The sequence below is a fragment of the Gymnogyps californianus genome, chromosome 18 (assembly GCF_018139145.2).
Source record: "Gymnogyps californianus isolate 813 chromosome 18, ASM1813914v2, whole genome shotgun sequence".
Classification (NCBI taxonomy): domain Eukaryota; kingdom Metazoa; phylum Chordata; class Aves; order Accipitriformes; family Cathartidae; genus Gymnogyps; species Gymnogyps californianus.
Window position 1 is genome coordinate 983,621 of NC_059488.1, and position 25,097 is coordinate 1,008,717.

Below are 25,097 nucleotides of genomic sequence, written 5' to 3' on the forward strand. Positions count from 1 at the left end.
TCCAGGGCATGATGTGTCTTAGTCTGAGTGGATGAGTAAACCTGGGCAGGAGAAGCAGCCCAAGAAAGACCCGTTTCCCATCACTGATGGTGAGGGGTGGCAGGATGGTCCATGCAAGTGCCGCAAGTGTGCCACCCCCAGCATCACCAAATCTCCTACCAGCCTGCTCCAGGGAAGGCTCAGGGGATGAGGTCCCCCCAGGGCATCAGCCCTGCCACAGAGGGAGGCAGTGGAAGAGGGCATGGGCTTCTCCTCCAGCCCAGTGTGCCCCCCAGCTCAGGGCCGGGGCCACAGGGCAGAGCATTCCCACTGCGTGCTGTGACACACCTTCTCCGATGCCAGAGTTCAGCAGGACTCCCCAGGAGAACCACATGGCCGAGGAGAGGGTCAGGGCATCTTCCTCCTCCTCCTCGCTGTTCACTTTGAACCGACCAAATGGGCTGGAAAGCAAGACAGAGAGCTCTTCTCATATCCCTTATCCTGGTTCCCAGGGCTCTCCACTGTGCCCTAAGTGTCCTCATGCAGCCCTACATCACTCATCCCTACAGACTGTGCCTATGCCCCAAACAGCTCTTCACCCCTCATGTGCCACTCCCTTGCATGTCCCCTCTGCTGATCTGCAACCCTGTCTGGCTCACACTGGTACTGGTCCCATCACGCTTCTCTCCAGGCCAGAAAGATCATCTGATCTGGCCAGCTCGAGCCTCTCCCACCACAACACGGAGGGCTCGCTGCAGATTAACCGCAAAAGCCTCTGGGCACAGGGCTGAGGCGGGGACAGGCTCCCTGCCCTTCAGAGGAGCTGCCTCGGGCCAAGGAAGGGGACTAACTCAGAGACTGTCAGCTCCTGACAGTCCCCTTGGTCAGGCATTAGCACGGCACCTGGTCTGACAGGCATGTTCCCATATATCCAAGTGCCAGGTACTGCACATATCCATATCTCTCAGCTTAGCAGCAGCCAGAGAGGCCGAGAGCCTCAGCCCAGGGCTGGTGGGGCAAAGAAAGTGGGTTTAGCTCCTGTGAGAACCTCCCGAAGGGCTGCAGGGCTGTGCCTGAGCAAGACACTGCGGGGACCCAGGGGATGGTTCCCAGGAGCACCTCCCTGTCCCCTCCAGCCCTTGGGTGACCCAAAGTGCACTCACCTGAATCGGTCTAAGAGGTACAACATCACTGCCACCACGTGCACAGACAGCCCCACCAGCAGCCAAAGCGTGCTCTGGAAAGGCTGCATGAACGAGTCCAAGGTGCTGCGGGGGATTTCCTAGCACACAGGAGAGAGGTGAACAGCGCTGGCACCCATCACGCCTGCACCTTGCCCGCCTGGCTGGACTTGCAAGGGCCCCTGCCCTGCTCCAAACTCCTCCTGCTCTGCTACACAGGCAGGCTCAGCGTGGCTGAGACAAGACCCAGCATTAAAACCAGCAACCTGGAGGCTGGCATCCCACAGCAAAGGCTGGGATATGCGGCGGCTGCCCTGGGGTGGGCAGGGGGCAGCAGCTGGGGGGAGTTGGGCATGGTGCAGGCATGGCATGTGTCTGCAAGCTGGGGAGCAAGGGGCACCTCCCCTGCTCTACAAAACATCCCAGCCCAGCCCATACCTTCTTCACAAGGATGGTGAGGCCCTGGTACTTGAAGGGCTTGGAGAACTCAATGTACTGTGCCCGCTCGTTGTTGATGGTGAGGGGAGCCACAATCATATCCGCCTGGCCGCTCAGCAGCTCCCCCATCATCCCATTCCACTCCTTCTTGTTGCTGTTGTTAACCTGCCAGAGAGCCAGCGCAGGATCAGCCCACTGCCCTGACACCCGTCCCCCACCAGCCAGGACCCCCGCACACATGGCAGGAGCCCTGCACTGCCCTCCCACCCCACCCCTGCTCCAGAGAAGGGCCTGGGGGTGTTTCAACATACGGTACAGGCAAAGAGATATCACAGGCTGCCCAAACTCACCCGCTCTTGGGTACCAAATTTACCATCAGCCACCAGGTGAACCTCGTAGGTGAAGTTCATCACCCCTGCCAGCCGGATGAGCAGGTCGATGCAGAAGCCGTAGCAGCACAGTGCTACGGTGGGGCGGCCTGCGGGCAGGAGAAAACGGGGGGGACGGGTGGAGGCAGCCCTTTGCCAGGGACCCCATGGAGGATCCATGGTTGTTCCCAGTGATAGCAGCCACCTGCATGGCTCTGGTTTCATATGAGATGCAATCAGGTTATTCAGGCAGGGCCATCCGCCTTGACCACCCTCTCCCACTGCCTCCATCGCCTATGGGTGCTGGCAAGCTGGGGGCAAAGGCGTCTCATTCATTTGCTATGTCCCAGCGAGGCGGGCTGAGAGTTGGTGCTACCGACCCACTGCAGGGGATGGAGGGGGCTTGGTGCGTGCAGGCTGTGCTGGAGGAGTGCTAACATGAACCCACCAGGCTGAATGCAGCCCAGGACACAACTCGGGGCTGGGGAAGTGGGGGGAGTTGCGCACAGGAAAGCATGATGGGCCAAGGAGCTGCACTTCAGGTGGATTTGGTCAAGCCTGGCATTGCTAAGCAGCTCGCACTCCCCACCTGGCGCTCACTTCTAATCCTGAAACAGGCTTTCTGTAACAAAATGGTTTGAAACTGGTGGTGTTAGTACCAGTGCAGCAGGTGCTAATGTGCCTCGGGGTTCTCACTTCTGCTTGAGATCAAGGCAAAGAGAATTGAAGCATGTCAGGAGACAGAAACATGGGATGCAATCCCCCAAAACAGCCCTGGAGCCCACCCAGAAGAGAGACAGTGGGAAAGTCATCTGTTGGGGTCAAAGACCTGAATCCCAGTGCCCAGTTACTGCACAGCACTACTGTGGGGCTGAGCTGATGGGGGGCGTTTGGGGGCTGAATGTGCTGTCGCCTTTCAGCTCCTCATCCTCTGGGCCTTCTGTGTGACTGAGCACTCTCCCGGGGACCCCTCTTGGGACGGGAGTCTTCATCAGCTGGGTGGGCTGGGAGAGCCGCTGCGCTCACCACCAGACTGAGTTACCTGGGATGGTCTCGTTGGGTCCAGTGCAAAAGACCTTTTTCACAGGATCTCCATTGATGGTGAATTCCTCCCTGCACGTCCCATCTGCTTGCGTGGGCTTCACATACACAAAGGGCTCTTGGTGGATCGTCACGATCTGCAAGGAGAAGCACAAACACCCGCTTGCCTCTGTTCCCCTCCAGAGCTATGTTCCCCTGGGCGGGGAGCTGGGCTGCCCTCTCCACACAAGCATGGCCAACATGCCATAGTGCTCTCCTCAGCTGCCATCTCAGCACATGAGACCGCTCAGCCCAGCAGCGGACCTGGCTTTGGCACAGGGAACATTTGCTTTCCCTGCACCCAAGATGAGGAACAGCCATATCAGCATCCTCCTTCATGTGACACTTTCCCCTGGCCTCAAAGCCTTCCACACCCCTCTCCCTAGCAGCAGGCTGATGAGAGCCACCGCATAGCCAGGATTAGTGCCCTGAATGGTGCTCTAGACAGTGTCACACCTGCCCCAAGCTAATGCAGATTATTTCAGTCCTGCCCTGGACCTTTTCAGTGAAGCACCATCCCAATGCATCTGCACCACCTCTGCAGGAATAAGGGCTCACTGCCAGTGGGAATGTGTGATTTCCCTTGCCTGGACAGTAGGACAAATGAATGGTCATACTGGTAAGACTAGCCTGCCCAGGATCCAGTCACTAAAGTGGCTGCTGGGCTACACTTAAGGGAAGGGCATGAGAAGTAAAGCAAGAGTGGAGGGACCTTCTCCAGTGTCATCTCCAGCTTCTGGCCATCAGCTCTTCAGGCATTTCTTGAGCCCAACATTGCAGCCACCAGCCCACCCACCCTCCACTAGCTTGTTTAGTCTCCTTTTGAACCTGTTTCTTTCTGGCCTCTGCACTGTCTAGCAGCAGCGGGCTCCAGTACTGAACTATGCCTTGGCCAAAGGAGCCCATCCTTGTATTTCCTGCAAACCTGTGCCGGGTGCCCTTTGGCTCCCAAGCCATGAGGAATGATGAACACCTTATCCCTCCATCCCTTCTCTGCTGTTCTCTCTCATATCCCCTTTCCAGCTGCCTCTTTCCAAACCAAAGGATGCCTGCCACCCTATCTAGTTTGTCTCCAGCTGGAAGTTGTGCTCTAGCTCTGAACACCCTGCAGTACCTTCTCTAAGTTGTTCTGCTATATCCTCTCCGACATGGCAGGTGCCCCGGCTTTGCAAATGCTGCTGACAGCTGCAGAGGCAGCAGTGGAAATGGGAGACAGACAAAGTCACAGCCCTGCATGCAGAGAGCTGAGGAGACCTGCCACCCCCTAATGCCATTTGCTGTCACCTTCAACTTGGTCGACATCTGATAGCCTTGAGGTTTCTCGGTTTCTCCCCCTGGCCAGATAATCTTCCGGTCGTTGGTCAAGACCTGTGATCAATCCCAGAGGAAGAAGATAGACATGAGGCCATAGGTAGACACCCCAGCGCACACACCCCTCCTACCCAACCTGTCCAGGCCTGTATGTACATGGCTGCCGTTGTAAATCCCAACTTGGACCAGTTTCCGATTCTGCAGGTTCATGATGCTGTAGTTGGCAAACTTCCTGTCCCCGTCCTCGTTGAATTCCACCCGTCCGGTGACACCCTCCGAGTACTTGGAGGACATCAACACCCTATGGAGAGAAACACAGTGGGGCCAACCTAGAAAACCTGCTGTGGCCCTTGGGACACCTAAGAAGGTGTCAGAAAGGCAAATGGTTTCTCTCAGTTGCCTGCCATATGCCCACTACCCTATAGAACTCCGGTCAAGGCTACCTATGCTCTGTTGATAGACCTGTGGTCATCCCCTCCTGGTGGATAGAGTCAGCTTCCCAAATGTTGCACTACCATATTTGTTGTCACCACCAGATCAGTCCCATGCCCTTAAGGAATGATCTGCCTCACAGCACCCAAGGACATCTTCCTCTGGGGGTCGTCCAGGAGCTGTGTCCATGTCACTGCTCCTGGTGCTTCTGTCTGGCACCAGCCCATCACAGCCTGGGTAGTGCCCCAGGCATGCACATACACCACCAAGGGGAGAACCAGCCCCCCAAACCCTGGGAAGACGATAGTGAAGACACAGAAGAATTGCCTAAGCCACTTGCAGTGCACCACAGAGAACAACTTCGAATAGCTCATGCCACAGATTGTGTCACTGCAGAGGATGCCAGAAATTTTTCTAAAATAATCTTCAGGCTTTGCAGGTCCCACGCTCAACAGAACCCAGATCTACAGAAAGGGCATCCCACAGACACCACGACTGTGTCTGCAGACAGCAACCTGTGGCACAAGATCCCACTGCCAAAAGCAACACCCTGGTGCCAGGTTGCACGCTGCAGAGAGCAGCCCTCCCACAAAGGGAGCCATGCTGCAAAGGAAATTGCTGCTTTACCAAGATCCAGCCTGCAGAAGAGGCCCTTGTGGCTCCAGCATCTGCAGTGATGCAGCACAAAACCCCACGCAGCACAAAGATTGGGTTCTGGGGAACGCATGCAGCATCTGCCGATCACACTGTCCACGGCAGCAAGATCCAACACATGCATGCTTTTATCTGCTGAGGCCCTACTACCCAGAAACGCAGCACCAGTATTTGCTACAGCAGAGAGCAGCTTGTCCCATGCATGGAGATCTCGTGCCCCCAAGTCCTGCTTGCAGCACGCTGACCCACGCCACAGCCCTGAAACATTCAGCAAGAAACGTGTCTGCAGCACCGACCTCCGAGCTCTGACAGAAATATCCCCCTACCCTGATTTGGCAGAAACCCCCCTTTCTCCCCTCTTCTACCCACAGAATTAAGATCCAGACTGGAGAAGATCATCCCTCCATGGCCCCCAGATCCTTTCCTCCTGGAGTCGTTCCCTGCCCACACTGATCCCAGCTGCTCAAGCATTGCCCAGGAGAGCATGGGTTGGCATGGACCAAATTGGTGCCAGGCACCAAGATGATGCCTAAACAGCCTGGACAAACTAGGGGCCAGTGCCTGAGCCTGTGTCCTGGCTAGTTTTCTAGGAGAGATGTAGCCCTCACATCCGAATCATGCAGGAGAGTCCAAGCAGTCCTGTGCCACATGCCCCAAAGCTTTAGTGATGGATACTTTGAACAAAGCTACCATGCTGCTCTTTTCCACATGCTCCCACCTTTTCCAGCTCTCCCCCAGCAGGTCCTCTGCTCCCTCCAGCAGGACCCTTCCCCAAATACCTCTTGAACAGGGGTCCCGTCTTCCAGATGTTGGTGTTGCCCACGCAGCCCCGTGGCGGGTCTGTGATATTCTCCTTCTCAAACAAGTCATGCACGGCCTGGGCCACCACCGCGACAGCGTCACTGATGTGGGCTGACTCGTTCTTTCCATTGATGAGCTGCAAACCGATCACTCCTGCCGCGAGCAGAGGGGAGGAGGCAGGTCAGCAGGGCACACCGGCTGCTCCGGCATTACTCCCATGCACAGGGCTTGGGGGCTAGCAAGCACACGGTTATGGGGCTGAGGAACCCTCAGAAGAAGCTGGGGAGTTGCCTGAGCTTCAGGCAGGGGCAGGTAGGGCAAGCAGCTGCAGCAGTGCTGGGCTGGCACCGTCCTGCCTGCTGGAAAGGGACAGGGGACAGCTACGCGGACTGCTGACACCCCACGCTCCATCCCCATCCCCTTGCCCGAGCCTTTCCCCCAGGGGACGGTCATCTTGCAAAGCCCTGGCGAGCTGGATTTGGGGCACGGCAGTGTGGCCAAGGCTGCTGTCTCCCCGTGCAGGCAAAGGGAGCGGAGAGCAACGTGGGGGACCCTCCAGTCGCTTGGGACCACCGTGGCATTGCGTTCCCCCAGCCCAAGGGGTCCCCGGGAGGGCAGGTGCCTCTCGTCCCAGCTCCGAGCAGGCTCCTCCAAGCCTGGCTGACAGCGGGGCGGGCGCCTCCGGCGGGTGCCTACCATCAGGGGCGTAACGCAGGGCATTGCCCGATATCTCCCGTTCCCCCACCAGCCACACGTAGCCGGAGCCCGTCATATTGAGCATGGCTGCTGATCTGTACACCGTGGCCGCATCATCCTCACTGCAACGAGAAGAAGGGAACGGCAATGTGGCTCAGGTGCCGGATGGCCCCTTTCCCCCTGTATAGGACCCTAAGGGGGTGGCAGGGCCGGGGAAAGCATGTCCCCAGGCAGCCCTCCTCTGATAACTGGTTCTCCTGGGCAATGGTTAATTCCTTGACGTGATGGGACCCTTTCTGTCAGCTTCATCTAATCCCACAGCACCCAGCACTGCTGAGCATCTACAAATCTGGCCCATTCCTTATTGCTCACCGTCTACAGGCATGGGGGCAATAAGACTCCCCTCCTTCACAGGTGGATCAGGATACATCCTCAGTAACTATTGCTGCTTCTGCAGCTGCTAACGCTTTGCAGGAGAGCCAGACATCTCAACCATGCTCATGATTGCAAGCTCCCTGGCCAGCAGCACGCACAGCACAGCATCCACCACCTGCTTGGCACATGGGGCTTTATGTGGGTTTTCTCCCATGCTCCTTGAAAGGACGTCATGCCCCAAATCTGCACTGACTCCAGCGCTCGGCAGCGTTGCAAAGGGGAGAGTGAGGAAATCAGAGCACGGAGGGGAAGGGACGGCTCTGCCTCACCTGGCAGAAAGGATGATGACGCGAGCCTCCAGCTCCTTAGCCTCCAGCAGCAGCGACGTCACGTTTTTGGTTCCAGGGTCAAACTGAAGCACTTTCTCAGCCTGTGATCAGTGTGAGCAAAGCTGGTTAGTGTGGGAGCCCCAGGACTGCTTGTGAGAGCCATGCTATCTAGAAAAGGGTCAAGAGAATTCATTAAACTGCACAAAAGTCTGCTAAATAAGGTTGGTTATAGCTACTTTTTTTCTTTTTTCTTTTCTTTTCTTTCTTTTCTTTCTTTCCTTCCTTCCTTTCTCTTTTAAGGTTTTGGATTTTTGGTTTTTTTTTTGCACTGTGCATGCAAACTGAAGTCAATCAAGACCCAAAAAGAGGCGTGCATTGTATAGGAAAGAGAAAAAGGCTTTGAAATGCAATTGAAAACTCAAACGAGTGTTGTTTTTCAAAAACATGGGAAATGAAAAAAACATATTGCACAGGGTTAACCTTTGGGAGTAAAAGTGAGCAACTTACACCAAGGAACCGTTTCCTTTGGGGAGGAAAGGGGGTTGGTTCAACTTTTCAAAAAAAAAAAAAAAAAAACTTGCAAGTTAATTACTGGTTCACATGCATGTTTCAAAAAGAAATCCTTCCAGGGTCAGCTGGCTAGGTTTCCATTCTCAAGTCCAAACCAAACTATCTCAACATAAAAACGTGCTACCAAGAAACATAGTCATGGATCTTTTTTTTTCTTTCTTTTCTTTTCTTTTTTTCTCTTTCTCTTTTTTTTTCTTTTTTATTTTTCTGGTGGCTGTGGCTATTTTTCATTTGCTAGTTAGGTTGGTGGGCGGCGTGCATGTCCATGCATATATACCTTGGGTCCTCGCTTGTTGTCATAGGAAAGTTGGTCGAGGTTTTCATAGTTCCTTTTTTTACTCTGATGAATAATGTGCACAGAGAAAATATGTAGACACAGAAGAATATTATAAACAGTTGAAAATGACGTGTAGTAAAGCAATCCAACATCCACCTCCTCCTCCACTGTTTGCTAAAGGGTCTCTATAACGCTGGAGCTCGCAAAAACCACTATCAGGAGAGAGTGCCTCAGCTCTCACGGGAGCGTCACGGTGCAAAGCCGTATCGGTTAGAGCAAGCCTGAGTGTCACAGCTGTTGCGATGCAGTTGCATTTCCCTTGTGGGACTGGGGAATTCTTCAGCAAGAAATTTTTATCTTAAACTCAGAAACAATCTACGCATCTCTAAGGGCCTAAGTGGTGGGATTTCCATGGAATTACTGTGGAAGTAAAGGACAAAATGTTGTGTACGGAAAGTGCTGGATAAACGCAAACTGTTACAGTTAAGAGTATTAGCGTTACTACCGTCACTATTATCATTACAATCCTGTTCACCCTAAGAGAGTTCACAGCAAGTGAGGTGTCTCAGCTGAACTTCTCACCCCCTGCAAGGAGGGAGCAGCTTTTTGGAGCTCTGTTGCCGTCCAAAAGAGAAAGAAAAAGCTCTCTACGTCCCGTGTTGGCTCAAAGCGTGGCGATATGAAGCAATGGTGATCATGGGATGACATTGAAGCTTTTACCTGGTGCTTGGGGAGGGCCGAGGGCACCTCGTGGCTCTGCAGCACATGGGTGGCCCTGGGAGGTGCAGCTGCCAGAGACGACAGTGCCTATAACCTGGCCCTGTGCATGGCTAGTGGGGTTCACTGCTTGGTGGTCTCCATGCTGCTGGCTGGAGCATCACACCTGGACTAGGGTGGCTCAGCGTGCACTGACCCTGTAGATAATGGACTGGAGCAGAGAGCCTGCTCCTCCCCTTGTCTCCTGCCTGAGCTGCTTCTGCTGCTTGGCCCCAAAGGAGCCAGGGTCATGAAAACTACTTCTGGAGGTTTCCTCGCCTCCGTGCAGTGTGCTAAGGGTCAACAGCCTCTGCTCTCAGGAGCCTTGACCCTGCAGCTGCATGCACAGAGCCCCGTGGATCTTCCTGGGAGCAGCCCCCGTGTCAGGCCACTAACATCAACCTGATAGTGCCTGCGGGATAGTGCTTGGCAGGTTTTGGTGGGACATAGTCTGACCTCTTCTTCTTGGCCCCGTCCCACCCCAGCTGGGCATCCCTGATTTGTGTATATGGGGTACGGGACACGGCTCTATTCCAATCTCCATTTCGCAGCATCTTATGGCAATGGCAACTGATCCCTGCCAGAAACCTGACCCTTTGCACCCCTGTAATGCGAGGGTTCATGTTCCCAGGTTGTTCCTTAGGCAGCCAGGTTTTATCTCTGCAAACTAAATAGCTTGCCTCTTCCTGAGCACTCAGACCAGTCTTTGGCAGGACATTTTGCCAGGTCTCCTTTCCATGCAGCTGTGTGATCTTTCCTTTCTTCTCCTTGGACACAGCCTGACAGGTTTTTCATTGCTTGAAGAAGTTGGGTCCTTGCAAGGAAAAGTATCTGAGGAGGCAAAGTCTGCTTGGAGCCCAGGTCTGCCTTCACTTCTGATGACGTCCACGGTGAGGCTTTCTGCAATGGCTTCTTAAAGTCTGCTCAGATCGCAGCGAGACCTGGAGTAACAACTGCCTCCAAGGAGAGCAGAGCTGCAGCAGGACAGCATGACTATTCTCCAGTGATGAGATACTGGCCACTGTTCCTCAGGCACCATCAATTTAGCCAGAAACTTGGTTCTTCATCTTGCAGCCTCCAGCCACGAATCACCTTGTGTGCCTGGGATGTGCTGGCACCTCAACCCAAGCTGGTCAGCAAAGTGAAGCAGAGTCTTGGGTGCAGCAAAGCTGGACCTGATGGCACCTGATCGCCTCTGCCTCTCCCTGTCACTATCCCTATTGCCAGAACTAGACCAGTAATGTCTCCTCTCTTTCCCGTTTTTCCATGTGGTCCTGCAGCCCTTCCCTGCTCCTCAGCCCATGTTTCACACAGGGACCACAAATTCAAAATTCACTTTCCACCATGTTCTCCAGCATTCACTCAAAAAATTACCACTTTCATGAACACCACTGTCCCAGAGAAAGGGAGCCAGCACACCAGGGACCTGCCACCTCTGACTTGGACAAACTCTGTTTTTCACAGCGTCTGGCACTCCCTCCTGAACCCGAGCAGCGTGGGTGCAATGGTGGCCTGCCCAGAGGAATGAGCAGAGTTGTACTGGGCTGCAGCTCCAGGCTGAGAGTTACTGCAGACAGACGTAAGACAAGGCTAGCACGTGGGTGCGCCAGGGCTGGCCAGCCTGGCCCGAGTGCTGGGCTCCGAACGCCTGCTTGAAGTACAGATCCATGCAATGGTGCCTGAGTGACACCCAGGGCCGGCGCAGACTCCAGGGGAGAAGCCGTGCTCAGATCCAAGAGCTCAGGTGGGCAGGTGAGCCTCTGACCCATAGCAGATCCCCCAGGTCCTCAGGGGCTAGGATCCAAGCCTTGAAGAGGTCGAGAGCAGGTCTCCTTGCCTGCTCCCTCCCCAAGGCCCAGGCTGCCCTCGAGGAGGTTGGGGAGGGGTCCAGGATACCACTTCATGGCATGAAGAGAGTCAGCACACCAGTGATTAGAAGAGCAATTAGACAGCAGAAGAGATTGAGGAAGACAGGAAAGCCCCAACAGGGGTATCTACCACCTTCAAGACCAGTCAGACCAGTCAGTTTGACCAGAGCAAGCTTCTCAAAGGAAAAAGAAGCAAGATGCAGTGGCACACCCCAAAGGGAAGACAAGGTGACCTACCATCACAGAGCACATGCCCTAGGCTGGAGGATGGCCAGGGCATTTGCAGTAGCCTAGTGGCTGCCAGGAGACACCAAGACGTGTTGTGGATGCAGTGCAAATGTGGGGCAGGTCTGAGGACAGACCCTCCCTCCCCCATCTTTCAAGCCCCAGATCTCAAAGGCTTTCCTGTAGGATGGGCAGGCTGAAGAAGAAATACACCCTGTGCCTGGGAGCATTGCGTGGAGCAAGCAGGGAGTGGAGGCATGAGAGGGAGCAGCAAAAGGGGATGCACGGGAGCTGCAGGAAAACAGAAAGTGGAAATCAAAAGATGCAAGGAAAGGGATGACAGACTGACTGTGGGAACAACCTTTCCACACCTCTCTCTGGGTGAGGAACACTGTGCTGGGAAGAGGCTTTGGAGAGGAATACTGGCCCACTGTCACCCAGCGGGAAGCTGCCTTTGGAGGCAGGAGGATCCCACCATGGTTGGTGGCACACCAGTGTCTCACAATGGCCCAGGATGCAGCAAGGATGAAAGTTCTTGGAAACCACCACCAAAAACAAAAGCCTGTTGGTCAGCGTGGCTTGTGCCAGCCTGCAGCCCTGCACCAGTTGTTCCTCCAGTGGCTTGACGAGAGGTGGCGAAGAGCAGTGGCAGGCTGCTCTCTCTGGTCTCTCAGCTCAGCCGTCAACTCCAAGCACAAGAAGTGTCTACGGCCACATCTCCTCAACAGCCGACTGCCAAATGTCCAGCAGCTGCTGGTGGGGCTGGAGAAGAGCAGGTTGTTGTCCCTGCCTGTGACCCAGGAGGGAACAGCCAGGAACGGGTGCCTGCCCTGACGCTGCTGGAGACTTGGAGATGGGCTCGGACTCTGCCCGCCCGAAGGGGACCTCACCCTGCCCCAGGCAAGAGGGCGTGCTGGGACTTCACCCCGTAGGGCAGGAGGTGGTTCCTTGCCTTCCAGACAGGCGCCTGCCTTTGAAGCACTGCAGCCGAATGGCTCCCTGTGTTCTCCTTCCCTGCTTGTCTTGAACGCTTGCTCAGTCCTTTTACTCAATGGCAGCAGGTCTGTGGTAGTCCTCCTGAATTTCTAGCAGGCTCGGGGACCTCCCCTGCCTCCCTCCCTGCTCCCCTGCGTGGCCCTGAGTGCAGGTGCAGTGCACCTCCTCGATAAAGCTGCTCCCGCCAGCCGCAACCGCCCTCTCGTAACAGCATGGGGTGTCAGGAAAGCAGCGTTTGGCATGTGCTTCAATGGAGATGGGAACGGGGGCGTCAGCCTGCAGCCGCAGAGCTGACAGCTTTATAGAGAGGGTGCATTATACCTCCGTGCATCAATGCGCCGGCTGCCCTCGCCCCTCCTAAGCCACTAAGGTGAGCTCCGGTTAGCCAATTCAGAAGCTGCTTTTCAGGGTTGGTTTGGCACTGCTGGGTCTGCCTGGCCCGTGGGTGGCTGTAATGGGGCGGGTGCTTCCCTAAGCTGAGCGACTGGTCCTCTCCTTAGGTGGGAATCTTGGGCGAGGCATTTGCAGAGCTCCAGGTTATCCTTCCCTTCATTTTGTAGTCGATTTACATGTAGGAGATTTTGACCATGGCAAAGCAAGTGAAATGAATAAAGTACAAAGTTCTGTCAGGTACTAGTCAGACACTGTTGATGCTTTAAGCATGTTAGCCATGTTACAATGGAAAGAAAAGGTGTTTTACATACAGAAATCTACATACATACAACAGCCCAAGACTTCTAGTTTTGTTGTTGTTGCTTAAACAAAGCTACAAGACAATGTTCAGGAACTGACCTTGGACTCTCTCTCCTCCAAGAGGGTCTCCAGCTTCTTTTGTGCAGCACGACCTTCGTGGTCGTCACTGACTATCAGAATGACGTGATTCCAGTTGAAGACTCTCATCATCTCAAACCAGACGTTGGCCTGGTGAGAGTATGGTGGGACCGTGCGCAAAAAGGACAGGTGGATGCTCTGCAAGGAAGAACAAGAGCTCAACATAGACTGGTTGAGTTGTCAGCCAGGGTGCGTCTTGGGGACCGGGCAGGTTTGCAGGGACAGGGCTGGGATCGCAAGGCCAAAGAGGCAGAGCAGCAGGTTTGGGTAGACCTCTGGGTTGCCCGACTTGAGCTAGCCTCTGGGACCTGCACTCCTTTCTTCTGGCTGGGAAGCAAACCCCGGCTACGATTTTGTACCTCTCTGTGGTTAATCCAGTGCATGGCAAAGAGGGTTTTTTGCTTTGTGGGCTGTAAATGCACGGTGAAGAAAAGCCTATCCAGCAACAAACTGTCAGCAACATTCAGTGCAAATATAGCCTTTCCTCTTGACTTTTTGAAAATATTACTGAGCAATGGACATCAAAAAGAAAACGAATTCCCTTCAGAGAGCAACAAGGAGGAGCTGCAGGTACACACACGTATATATTAGTGATTTGTCACGAGAGAAGTTCAGAAAAGCAGTTTTATAATATGCTGTTGTGCTGTTTCTAGGTCAGCCTGTTCTGCAGCAGCACACAGGAGGAGGCAGCTCTGGACTCATGCCCCAGCTAACTTATCTGATTTGGTTAAAGACATCGTTATGGTTGGATGATTGACCAATAGCAATTCCAGCTTAATTAAGTACAGCACTCTTAGGGGAGCAATTGCACCAAAAGCTGTAGCTGACGGAGAGGTTTCAAAAAATGCAGCTTTTCCAAAAGGCCCTAGAGTCAAATATTAGAAAATGAAAGTGCTTATGCTCAGCATGGACGCTACTTGACAAACTAGCTACGTGCTGGAGGGAGGCAGAAGTCTGAACAGGAGAGGACAAGAAGGAAAGCACCATAATATTTCTTTTTTTAAGGCTGAGATGGTCCTCTAGACCAAACAGGGCTTGTCCAGACCTGCTCATCCAGAGACCGGACCCAGCATGGGTCAGAAATAGTACTGAATGGGCCAAAGTAATTCACGCTGGAAGGGAAAAGGTGTCCTGCCCACCATGGACCCATGCAGGAGGAACAGGCAGACCAGATATAATGCCTTTTCCTCACACTCAACACGGTGATAAAGTCAAACCAAACCATGCAACGTATAGAAAATAGTGCAAAACCCCTGTCATGGTCAGGTCTGTCTGCACTGGGACAGCAGGTCCGTTCTGCTGCCCTGGCCCAAAACACAGAAATGACGGAGGCAGCAGCAAAAATACCAAAGCACTGGAAACATTTCCTAATTGCTGAAGAGACTGAGAAGAACTGTGGATGTTTAATTGAAGGAGGAAACAAACCAGGAGAGCTGTAACGAGCGTGTCAGAGCTGCACTTTTGTATGACTGATACAAACATTCCCAATTAACATGAAGAGCAGGAGAAATGCAGCTGACCCCACAAGCCCAGTACTAATCAACAGGATCGGGAAGAAGCCCCACAGGGACAAGCAATGGAAGGACAACTATGGTCTCCACACCAACATGGTGCTCAAGCTCTCTTTGGAGTCAGCAGAGCTGCCCAGGTATTCCCAGGTCCAGCTCCACAGCTTGGGCAAGGGGCACATAAGGTGGGTCTGAGCATTTTTTTATTTTTAATCCCTGAGCATTTTTAATTGGTTTAAGGAAACCAAGGGAAAGTGAAAATGGAAATGGAAAAAAATCAGAAGAGAGGAAAGAAATGAAAAAAAACAGAATAGCTAATAATAATAAAAAAATCAGAAAAATACAGGCTAAGAAAATAAAAATTCTAACTTAAAATTATTTCAATCCCTTTTTGAAATGAAAACATCTTTGAAATTTCAATATATTGCATCAAATTATTTTCTAGTTTCCCAACTAGCTTGCAAAAATGCTGTTTAAACTGATCATGGCTTTCTGAAGTGTTGTAAATACATATCATTATGTTCAGATGAACAAACTTTACTGCAAAGTTGTTGGAGAGCAACTTGGTTTAACAGTTCAGGCAAATTTGCTTTCTGAGGTGGTGTCAAAAGGGTCATGAACTTGCTATGATGCTATGTCAGCTCTCGGATTACAGAACTGTAGTTTTTAAGTAGGATAGTGAAGAAGAACTAATCACAAATGCTGAGTCTAGATTTCAGGATGAGCACTCACATTCTGTGCTCAGCTTTTGAAGCACCTGGGACTCCTGAACTTCTCTGCAGGGCCCAAACATTGGCAGAAAAATGAAAGTAGAGTCCCCCAGAGGTTAACAAGTCCAACTTGTGATGTGCAGAGGCAGCTGGGAATCAGGTTTTGTGCGATTTGATAACCCCTATCACAGCATACGCAGTGACTTCCCACAGGTCTCTGGCAAATCCCTCTGAAACCCAGCACAGAGCTTTCCTGGCCATGCAGCACATGGACACATGGGGCTGTACTGCAAAGTATGTGGATGCACTGATTTATGCCTCACAGTTTGCCCATTTTTAGGCAAATAGCTATTATAAAGACCTGATTTTTTAACACAGCCTCTGTGAGACAACCGGCACAGTATGTTCACTCATTTCAGCTGCACCGCTCATCAGCACTGTCCCTGATGTACTGCTACAAGTGCTCTAACTCTGAGCTGCCATGGGTCATAACCCGCTCCCCTCAGATCAGGCACACAGAAAAAAATGCTCCTAATTACAAATCAACAGTTTGCCTTGTAAGATGTTTTGCAGGGTTCACATCATTTGCTCGCCTCCAAGCGTGCCTGCCGCCTGCCGGGAGGGCTGGGATGCGAGCATGGGAATCGCTGACAGCAACCCCGAGCCGAGGAGCAGCTTTCTGCAATATCTTCCTATATCCCACCAAAACCTGAGTGCTCAGCCCTGTGCTTCCTCACTTAATTCTATTTCTGCAAAAAGTAAGTACATACAGGTTGGGATGGAATCCAGGCTTCCAAGTGGAATCAGCTCAGCAGAAACCCATGGGGCTGGAGCCTAAATGCACTGGGAGTGAGGGTGGTTATGAGGCTGGGGACATGGGTTGGGTCAGGACTCTTAGGAACTGCAAATTATTAGTGGTACTGACTTGGTTGATATGAGTACATACGAAGAGGAGCTGAGCTTGAGTAGATCATGTGTGTGTGTGTACGCATGTGTGAAAGCAAGGACTCAGTGCTTGCATGAATGTGAGCACATACGCGCAGAAAGCATGTGTGTGCATGTACCCATGCAGGGAACGTGCCTGGGTGCTTGAATAGCTGCGCACAAAGCGTCTGCACGTGGCCATGCCATGCCTGGGGGAGGGTGCATGTGGGGGTGCCTCTTGATGGAATTTGTGTACATAGGGGATGTGCGCACATATAGGGAGTGTGCAGGCATGGCTGTGGGGCCACCAGGCAGTGCATGTGTGCCCACATAAGGACCATGTACAGGTTCATGAGTGAAAGGATTGCTATCTTCTTTACCTCTGTCTGCCTAAGGGCTCTCCACAGCTCACAGTCCATGGCTAGTAGAGTAATTTTTCCTACAGGCTTGAGGAAACGATGTGCTTTTGTTTCATTACCTGTGGAAATCATGTGGTTAGTCCCCCTTCTAGCAACACACTCCAAAACTGAGCTGTCTGGGCAGTTTCAAGGAGATTGACAGAGACCCCAATATATAAAGTTCCTGGTAATTTAGCAAAAATCATCGGCTGGGTATGAAAAAGAAGCCTTGGCCAGTGTCTCCATGGAAGGAGCCTGGGCTGCTCTGTCCCGTGCTCTGTTCAGCCTGTCTGCCAGCCAGCACACGTGTCGCTGAGCCCCACCAGAAAGCAGCCTGCCCACTGCCCCGCGTGATAGCTGCAGACGTGGGAGGGAGCTGAGATAACTCTGCAACAGCTTAGACGTGTGCTGGGAGGGATTTTAGTGGGGGCAGTTTTATGGGGAGCTCAGGCGCAACTGCATCGTCTGCCTTTCCCTGCAGTACATGGAGGAAAGGACTTGTCAGCCTCTGGGGAATGGCCCAGCACCGCAGCAGCAGCCTCGTGGAGTGGTGGGGCTGCTCTGCCCTCCTCCCAGCTTGAATCCTGAGAGCCTGTGAAGAGCTCTCCTCCGCTGGGATGAGTGGGCTTCATCACTGCCATCAGCACAGGCTTCAGCGCGCAGAGCCCCTCATCTGCTCTGACGCACTGCAGGCCGCCCCTGCTGACGGCTGTGCTGCTCGGCGGTGGCTGTGAAGCCCGTTCCCGGGGCAAACGTCTCTACGTTATGTTAACCAGCCCCTCCAGTCACTTCTTGCAGGTGCCAGTGAAGGAGTCCTGACCCTGACCTCGGTCGAGGGGAATGACTTTTCTCCCCACTTTCAGTGCAGCTTCCCACACTGACTAACACTGTTTCCGCTGAGCATTGGTTGCCAGTGAGACCAGTAATAAAGAAAAATACCCCTCTCAGGGAACAGTAACCCTCGGGAGGGCATGGGGTGGCTATGCTGAGACAAGGAACCAGAGGGAAAAGCCATCCCCAGGCCCAGGCTGGAGAGAGAAAGAGAGAGACAGACCTCATTTCAACTACCAGGACCAGGTGCTGGACATTGAAATGGCTCTCCAAGTGCAGAATGACTAAACTCCATTTTCCACCTCTTTCAGCAGCAGAGCAGGTCTCGGTTAAGAGCCACCCTTGATCCTCCACCACACTGCCTCTCCAACGGGGGGCTCAGCGCCTCGGGGCACCCAGCATGTCGCTTCATCCCCATCATGTAGGTGTGGTCCTGCATGGTGGTGATGAATGGCACCAGACCTTCTGGCTCTCGAGCTGTACATTTCCCCACGAGCTTCGCTCTCATGCTCTCAGTGTCATTTCATATTTCTCATATTGTCAAGTCGTCAACATCACCTCATTTTTTCAGCTGAGATGTAAAGGAGATATAAATACCCCCAATGACACATGGGGAACAGAAGCACTAAAGCAATAGTCCAGCCTGTCTGTTCAGGGGGCCCAGCAAGAGAAGGTCAGAGTGTGATTTTTGCAATGCCCAGTCCATGAGGAGTCCATGAAGGGCTCTCCATAGTGATGGACACCACAGCGATGGCTACCGCTCTGCTGCCTTTACCGTGAGACCTCCCTCTCTCCTCCTGCTCACCTCACTCAGAGGTGACTGGGATTTCAGAGACCCCCCCACCGTGCAGGCAGGGCTGTGCTGAATGACGTGGGGATCTCGGTGAAGAAACAGGTAATGATTTCATAAGATGTAGGCACAAGGAGGCCAAACAAAGGCTGCCAAGCCAGAGTTCTCAGCTTGATAGCTGCAATACCGTTTCTAGAACAAATAGTTCTTTGAATACTGGGAGCAATAAAGCTTGCTTCCCTCGGGTATCTTTGTTGAAAGGCTGGCTACAGCTCATGGACCGCTGTGCTCAACTGGAGATGCTCCGAGACCATCAAAATGTACTGGGAAAACCTGTCTGTGCTGAGGCCCACACCTTTCTCTCCCTGGCAGCTTAGCCTTGGGAGGAGCATGATTAACTCTGAGACTTCAACCCCCTGTGAAATTTAGCTAAAATTGGCTGATGCCTTCAAAACCAATCAGGGGCATACACACAAAGTGATCTTACAAGCTTGTTTCCATAGAAACTAAGCTGAACGATATAATTTCTTGAATTAAAAAAAAAAAGCAAGCTGATCACTGGAAACCAAAAAGGGAACCAGCTGAATGTCCCCGTGTTGCACCGGCCAGCCTGTCCCGCACGGGTGTGCAGAGCCTTGCGCCGTCCTGTCCCATGCCTTCACACCCCTTTGCTCTGCTGTCCTCCATTCCACTCCCACCTTTGCTGTCCCTTCCAGCTCCTGCCAGTCCACTGTTCAATGTCCTTGCTCCTCTACCCACCTGGTCCCTGCCTTTGCCCCATCTCCTGCCTCCAACTCCGCTCTCTGCATAGAGCTCAAAGTCCTCCAGCCCCTGGATGCCTTGGTGGGAAGGAGGCTGCGCATGAGGCCAGCCTGGCAGGAGTGCTCGGAGGGGTGAGACGTGCAGTGTGGCCTCCCTGCCGAGTCTCTGCCAGGTGAGTGTACCCCACAGCCCTGCACCTGCCCAACACCCCCAAATATTCAGTGGGGAGCATCTCCCTGCCACCGCCACGGGTTGCCACTGCCGCAGTGGGTCTCTCCTCCTGCTCTGAAGTGAGCCGGGTGGTTTTTATGAGCCACTTTAGCAGAAAACGTGTTTCAAATAGGAAAAAAAAGGCTGAAGCAGAGTCTGCCGGGGAAGCTCCCACCCCCTCAGGGTGAGCACGCAAATTCAGCACAAGGTCGTGCTGTGGAAAAGGTGGCCAATTTGCTTTGATGAGCATGACTCTGCTGAGATGAAGCTGGACCGATAGAATGCAGGGTCCCCTTTCCCTGCCATCGTGTGCACTGTGACAAGGTCCCTTTCAGTGACATGGCTGATCAGACCTATCATCTCCTCCCCATGGCAGCACGAACCAAATTCCCCCTGCACATTTCCTACCCGCTGCCTGCCCTCTCCCTCAGTCTGCCAGCTCTGTTATCATCCCTTTCCTTCTAACAGTGCCTGACGGGACCCTGCCAGGGCGTGCGGGTCCCCAGCCCCTGGCAGCCACTGTTGCTGTCACTGCCATGGTCTTGGCCTGCTGGTTGTCCTACCATGGTTTTACTTGGTGGGAGATGCCAAGACCTGCTGCTGCTCCAGCCGAGCAGTCCTGCGGCTGCATCTCTGGCTGCCTCTGCTCCTCCCTCCTGAAATTTGACTTCATTTAACGTGTAGGCGGAGTGACTATTTTTGCACTGAACATTTGCATTTGTGAATATTCACATTTTCCAAGCAAAGGTCAATCCGTGCTTCGAAACATGCCTGATCTCACCCACTAAGCTCATGCACCTGGATGAAAACCTCCACCAAGGCTGCAATGGCATGTGGTCCACCTGGCTCTGCTCAGCAACTCCTTTTGCTTTTACTAATCCCAAAGCGTCTTTGCAAGACGTGTTGTGAGCTGAGAGCCCGGTGGAAGAGCTGGCCAGGGCAGCATCTCATTGCCCAGGCCAGGGCATTGCTCCCAGCCCCTGCACACAGCAGGACCTCATCCAGCCTGAAAGCCTCTGTGTTTCCACAGGGACAGCAGACAGTGGTTTGAGACACTGGAATCTGAACCTCTTTCTTGAGTGCTGGCTGGACTGAATGTCATTTAAAGCCTCAGGATAACTTGTTAGTCAATTCTATTATCTCCCCTATCAATATCACACAAACCCAGAGAAGTGAACGCAACCAAACAACCTTCAAGCCCCAGCGAGCTCCTGCCCTATGTACAGGTTCCACTAGGATGCTCCTGCCCCTCCACAGGCCCCCCGCACCCGGGGAGCACCCAGGACCCCCCGGCTGTCACTAGTGAGCAGAGCAGGAGCTAGTTTGTGCATCTGCCTTGGCTGAAGAGCAGCGAGCCCAGCAGCCTGGCAGAGAAACGCTGCAGAAATCATCCAGCACTATGTAGGTCAACACTGGCAGCTGCGAAAAAATAATGTACCGGGGAATGCGGGGGAGAGAGAGGGAGCTGCAGGTTTAACTGGAGAGGATGGACGGACAGACAGACACATAGATAGGCAGGGTAGTGTAGACATCATCAACCCTCCTGACGGGCACTCTTGATTTACACCACATGTATGAGGTACTAGACTAGAAACATGCATCAGTTACCTTATCAGAATATATAGACATGCGTGTTGTCAGACCAATGACAGGGATCCTGTAGAAGCCAGCTGTGTATGATACGGGTGTTGGTGTTAGGTGATCGTTGGGAGCAGGAGGGTGACTAACTAATATTGCATAGACCTGTAGGACAGGATACACGACACAAACATTATTTCACAGGAGCACATCGGCCATCGAGTGTGATTATTTTCCTTTTCTTTTCTGCAATGTTAAACAGCCCCATGTTAACACGATAATGACATTCAAACAATCGGGAACAGCGAAGCAAATACTGCGCCGGTGAGCGAGGGGTGCTGTGCCGCGGCTCGGGCTGCAGCCTGCGCAGAGGTGATGGGTCTGCTCAGGGTTATATCTTAATGGAAATGCCGTGCCTAGCCGCTCCGCTCGCTAAACTAATAACTTTCATGGATTACAGATTAAAGGGAAACATCTCCCTTACAGTCACACTGTGTAATGCGATTTCTTTAACCACACATTTAATACTCGGTTGTAATTCCCCTCCGAGGACTATTACAAACAAAGTGGTCAGCTGGGACTCCGGGCAGGAGAAGGAGCGCAGAGCCACGGAGCAAATCAGCCATCTGTCCCTGAGCACACAGAGAAATGAGAAAGCTGGGGGGGTGGCGGGGCGCAGGAGCCGGGATCTGCCCTCAGCACGCCAGGGCGATGGGGCGCAGGGGATCTGGGTTACACCGAAATGGGGAAGGAGGATCTCGGCAAGATCCTGCTGCTATTACAGGGCTGGGATTTTGGTCTCCAGCAGGATCCTATTTTGTGTCAAACGGAGAGGAAAGAGCTGGGTAATCCCTGGGGGATCCTTTGTTACACTAATGCCCTTTCACAGCACAAGGAATGTCCCCAGCTGGTGACAGGTCTCCAGCTAGGGTGAATCAGTGCAAGCACTTCTATGTCTGGGGGGAAATAACACTTCTTCCTCCTCCAAGCATCTGCCCAAGCCCCAGGATGTGCTCTACCCCCAGGCTGGAGGGACGGCTTGCTAGGACCAGAGAGGAGGATGAAGCACGCCTGGGGAAGGGGACCTGGGGACTGGGTGGGAAGAGGGAAGATCCTGCCTGGCGTTGGGTGGGAGCAAGCTGAGGGTGCACAGCGAGCTGGGGCAGGGTTGGAGACCCTACCATGGGAGAAGGGAGGAATTACTGGAGAAGGGGTGGGGAGGTCACCTGGGGAGGCAGGAGGAGGCGAGTGCCCTGCGCAGAGGTGCCCGGTGCCGTGCCGACACGAGGGGTGGGCGAGGACCTGCACCCAGCAGGGCTGGGGCATGGGCCTTGGGGCAGGACCAGGCACTGGGGGGAGAGGCTGGGGGCTGTGTGGGGGCGAGGGCTGCGCTGCGCCGCACAGCAGCTGACCGACAGGAGCCATTTTGCACGCGCGGGCTCCCAGCCCCTCCTCTGCCTCGCAGCCCCCTGCTTGGGCACAGCGCCAGCGAGCGAGGACCGAGGGTGGCTGTGCCCCATGCTGGGGCCGTGTGGCTGGGAGAACCCCTGCATGCTGGGACAGTGAGGCCACCCACAGCACCCTGACCCCCAGCACCCTGACCCCCAGCACGCGCAGCCTCCTCTGCACCCCAGCTTAGCAGCGCCCCGCGTCCCACCGCTCACACAGGGACGTGCCAGCGCCTGCAACCCTGCACCGGCCTGGGGCTCTGTGGGGTTTGCCATGGGGAGAAGACTTAGAGGTGGCACGGACACAGGCATCCATCAGCCGGGTTGCTTAAATGGAACCTCGGCTCAGCGAGGGACCCGACTGAGCCTTTTCCCTGCTCCCTGCCAGGCAGCGGGTATCTTTTACAGCCTGCGCTGCGCTTCCTGCCCGGCTCTGCCAGCATCCCCAGGGATGTCTCCAGCCATCCTCCATCTCCACATTGGGAAGCTGAGCTGCGAACGTGTCGGCTCTGCTCTGCTGTGCATTTCTGGCCCCTCCAGCTCCCTCCCCCCTTGCTGGCTTTGTGTGTGCCTGGGTGCATACGTGCATTTATGTGTGTGTGTTGGTGTGTGTGAGTCTCTGCGGTGCGGGCGTTCATACAATTTGTGTGCGCCTGTGCCTATGCATGAGTCCGGGTACACCTTTCGCATATGCATGGATGTGTTTGAGGTGGGGGTGGGTTTGTACCTGCCTGTCTGCCCACCTGATAGCCCCGAGTGGGGGGGAATGGGGCTGGTTAGCTGGGCTCAGCACCCAGAGCACATGCAGGGGAGACAGAGGGGCCACAGGCTGCCCAGGGCACCCAGGGCACCCAGGCTGCACCCACCAGTGCTGCAGATTCGGACTGCTCCCTTATGTACACTGAGAGTGACCCATGCAGACAGGAGGGAGGAGTGTGCTGTGCTGGTGTGTGCAGGCATGCACGCACAGCATGCACTGTGTGTGTGCCCACGGCTCTCTGTGTCTGTGCAGGGGTGTGCACGGTGTGTCTATGTGTCTGCAGTCTCTGTCGGCGTGTGCCTGTGTCTCGTGTGTGCGTGTGTGGCGGTGGGTGTGCTTGTGTGCCTGCTTCATGCATTGTGTGGTGCTGGGGGGGCCATGGTGCTGTGTGCGGTGGGGGTGTGTGCAGCTGTGGTGCACAGTCATGCAAGTGTACGACCTGGGGGTGTGTGCGTGTGCATGAAGCCGTGTGTGTGTGCACACACATGCTTGTAGTGTACGCAGTGGGGTGTAGTTGTGCGGCAGTACGTGTGTGCGTGTACCTGGTGCAGTGTGTGCTCATGTGTGCACACGGATGCGTGTATGCCTGTGGCATAGCGTGTGTGCACCAGTGTGTTTGCACACTGGTATGAGCGTAGACATGCAGTGTTCTGCATGTGCCCGTGTTTGCACAGCAATGCATGTGTGCACATGGCATGTGCGTGTGCATGCAGCGCAGCCCACAGGCATTCCCACAGCGATATGTGAGCGCACAGTGTGTGTGCATGCATGGCGCTCCCCGTGCCCACATCTGCCCACGGCGTGTGGTTGCCCATGTGTGCACACAGCATGTGCGTGTGTAGCTCTATGTGTGCCCGCGTGCGCCCACGGTGCGTGTCTGTGCGTGCTGTAGGTGTGCATGCATGTTGCTTTCTGCACGCATGCTGTTGGGTGGGCACGTCTCCGCACCCGCTCTGTGTGCGTGAGCCCGTCTGCACCCCGGGGTGCGTGTGTGCGCCCGTGTGTGCCCCGGGGTGTGTGCGGGTGCCCGTGCGGCGGAGCGTGCAGCCCGGCCGCGCTTACATAAAGGCTGCAATGCGGGCAGCGGCGCCCCGGGGCCCCGGGGCAGGACCCCGCTCGCCGCGGCTCTGCCCGCCCCGAGCCCCGGGGGCGGCCGGGGGGCGCGGCGGGGCCGGGGTCGCCGCGGCCGCGTGGGCGGCGGCTCGGCGCCCTCCGGGGACGGGGCGGGGGGGGGTGCCCGGCGGCGGCGGCGGCGGCGGCGGCGGAGGCGGCGGCGGCGGCGGCGGGGGTCGCCGGCCCCGGGGTACCTGGCTGGAGATGAGGTCCTCGCAGACGGAGAGGGCCATCTGGATGGCGTTGGGCTTGTGCGTGACCGAGGTGGCGTTGAGCTGGAGCTTCCAGGTGCCGTGCCGCTTGTTGGCCTGGTTCACCGCCTCGCGGAAGATCTGCTCGTGCTTCTTGGTGCTCAGCACCGCGCCGATGTTGACGATCTTGGGGTCGCAGCCGGCGCGGGCGAAGGAGGAGGAGAAGAGCAAGGCGAGCAGCAGCAGCCGCATGGTGCTCATCCACGGGCGGCCCGGAGCCCGCCGGGCCCCCCCCCCGCCCGCGCCCCGCCGCACAGCGGCCGCCCGCCCCGCTCAGCGCGGCCCCATGCGGGGCCCGGCCCGGCCCGGCGCGGCGCGGCTCGGCGCGGCTCGGCGCGGCGCGGGGCGCTCTCCCTGGTGCTGAACCGCCCGCTCCGCTCCGCGCCGCTCCGCCCGCCGCCGGCTCCTCCCGCTCCGCCGGCCCCGCGCTGCCGCAGCGCCCTCCCCCCGGCCCGCCCCCGGCCCCGGCCCCAGCCCCTGCCCCGGTCCCGGCCCGGCCCCGGCCCCGGCCCCGGCCCCGGCCCCCGGCCCCCGGCCCCCGGCCCCGGCCCCGGCCCCCGGCGGAGCGCGGGTGGGACCCCCGCCGGTCCCGGGCGCTGCGGCGGAGCCCCCTCCCGTGGCGCTGGGAGCTGGTGCGGGGTCGGTTG

General features: G+C 55.2%; 1 protein-coding gene across 5 annotated transcripts in view; it reads right to left on the reverse strand.

Annotated features, from left to right (window-relative positions):
• The window catches only part of GRIN1 (glutamate ionotropic receptor NMDA type subunit 1), a 38,707-nt gene extending 14,056 nt beyond the window's left edge, over positions 1-24,651 (reverse strand). For 3 of the 5 annotated variants that reach the window (XM_050907921.1, XM_050907919.1, XM_050907917.1), the window contains exons 1-13: positions 24,394-24,651; positions 20,909-21,043; positions 13,129-13,305; positions 7,645-7,745; positions 6,941-7,062; positions 6,223-6,397; positions 4,514-4,658; positions 4,331-4,414; positions 3,009-3,144; positions 1,949-2,076; positions 1,599-1,763; positions 1,143-1,261; positions 328-440 (exon numbers count right to left, since the gene is read on the reverse strand). In XM_050907921.1, the coding sequence (XP_050763878.1) occupies positions 328-440; positions 1,143-1,261; positions 1,599-1,763; positions 1,949-2,076; positions 3,009-3,144; positions 4,331-4,414; positions 4,514-4,658; positions 6,223-6,397; positions 6,941-7,062; positions 7,645-7,745; positions 13,129-13,305; positions 20,909-21,043; positions 24,394-24,651 (1,858 nt within the window). Of the gene's footprint in view, positions 1-327; positions 441-1,142; positions 1,262-1,598; positions 1,764-1,948; positions 2,077-3,008; positions 3,145-4,330; positions 4,415-4,513; positions 4,659-6,222; positions 6,398-6,940; positions 7,063-7,644; positions 7,746-8,491; positions 8,555-13,128; positions 13,306-20,908; positions 21,044-24,393 lie in introns of all 5 variants that reach the window. The other 2 variants (XM_050907920.1, XM_050907918.1) reach the window with 1 other exon arrangement.
• Positions 24,652-25,097: the final 446 nt, after the last annotated feature.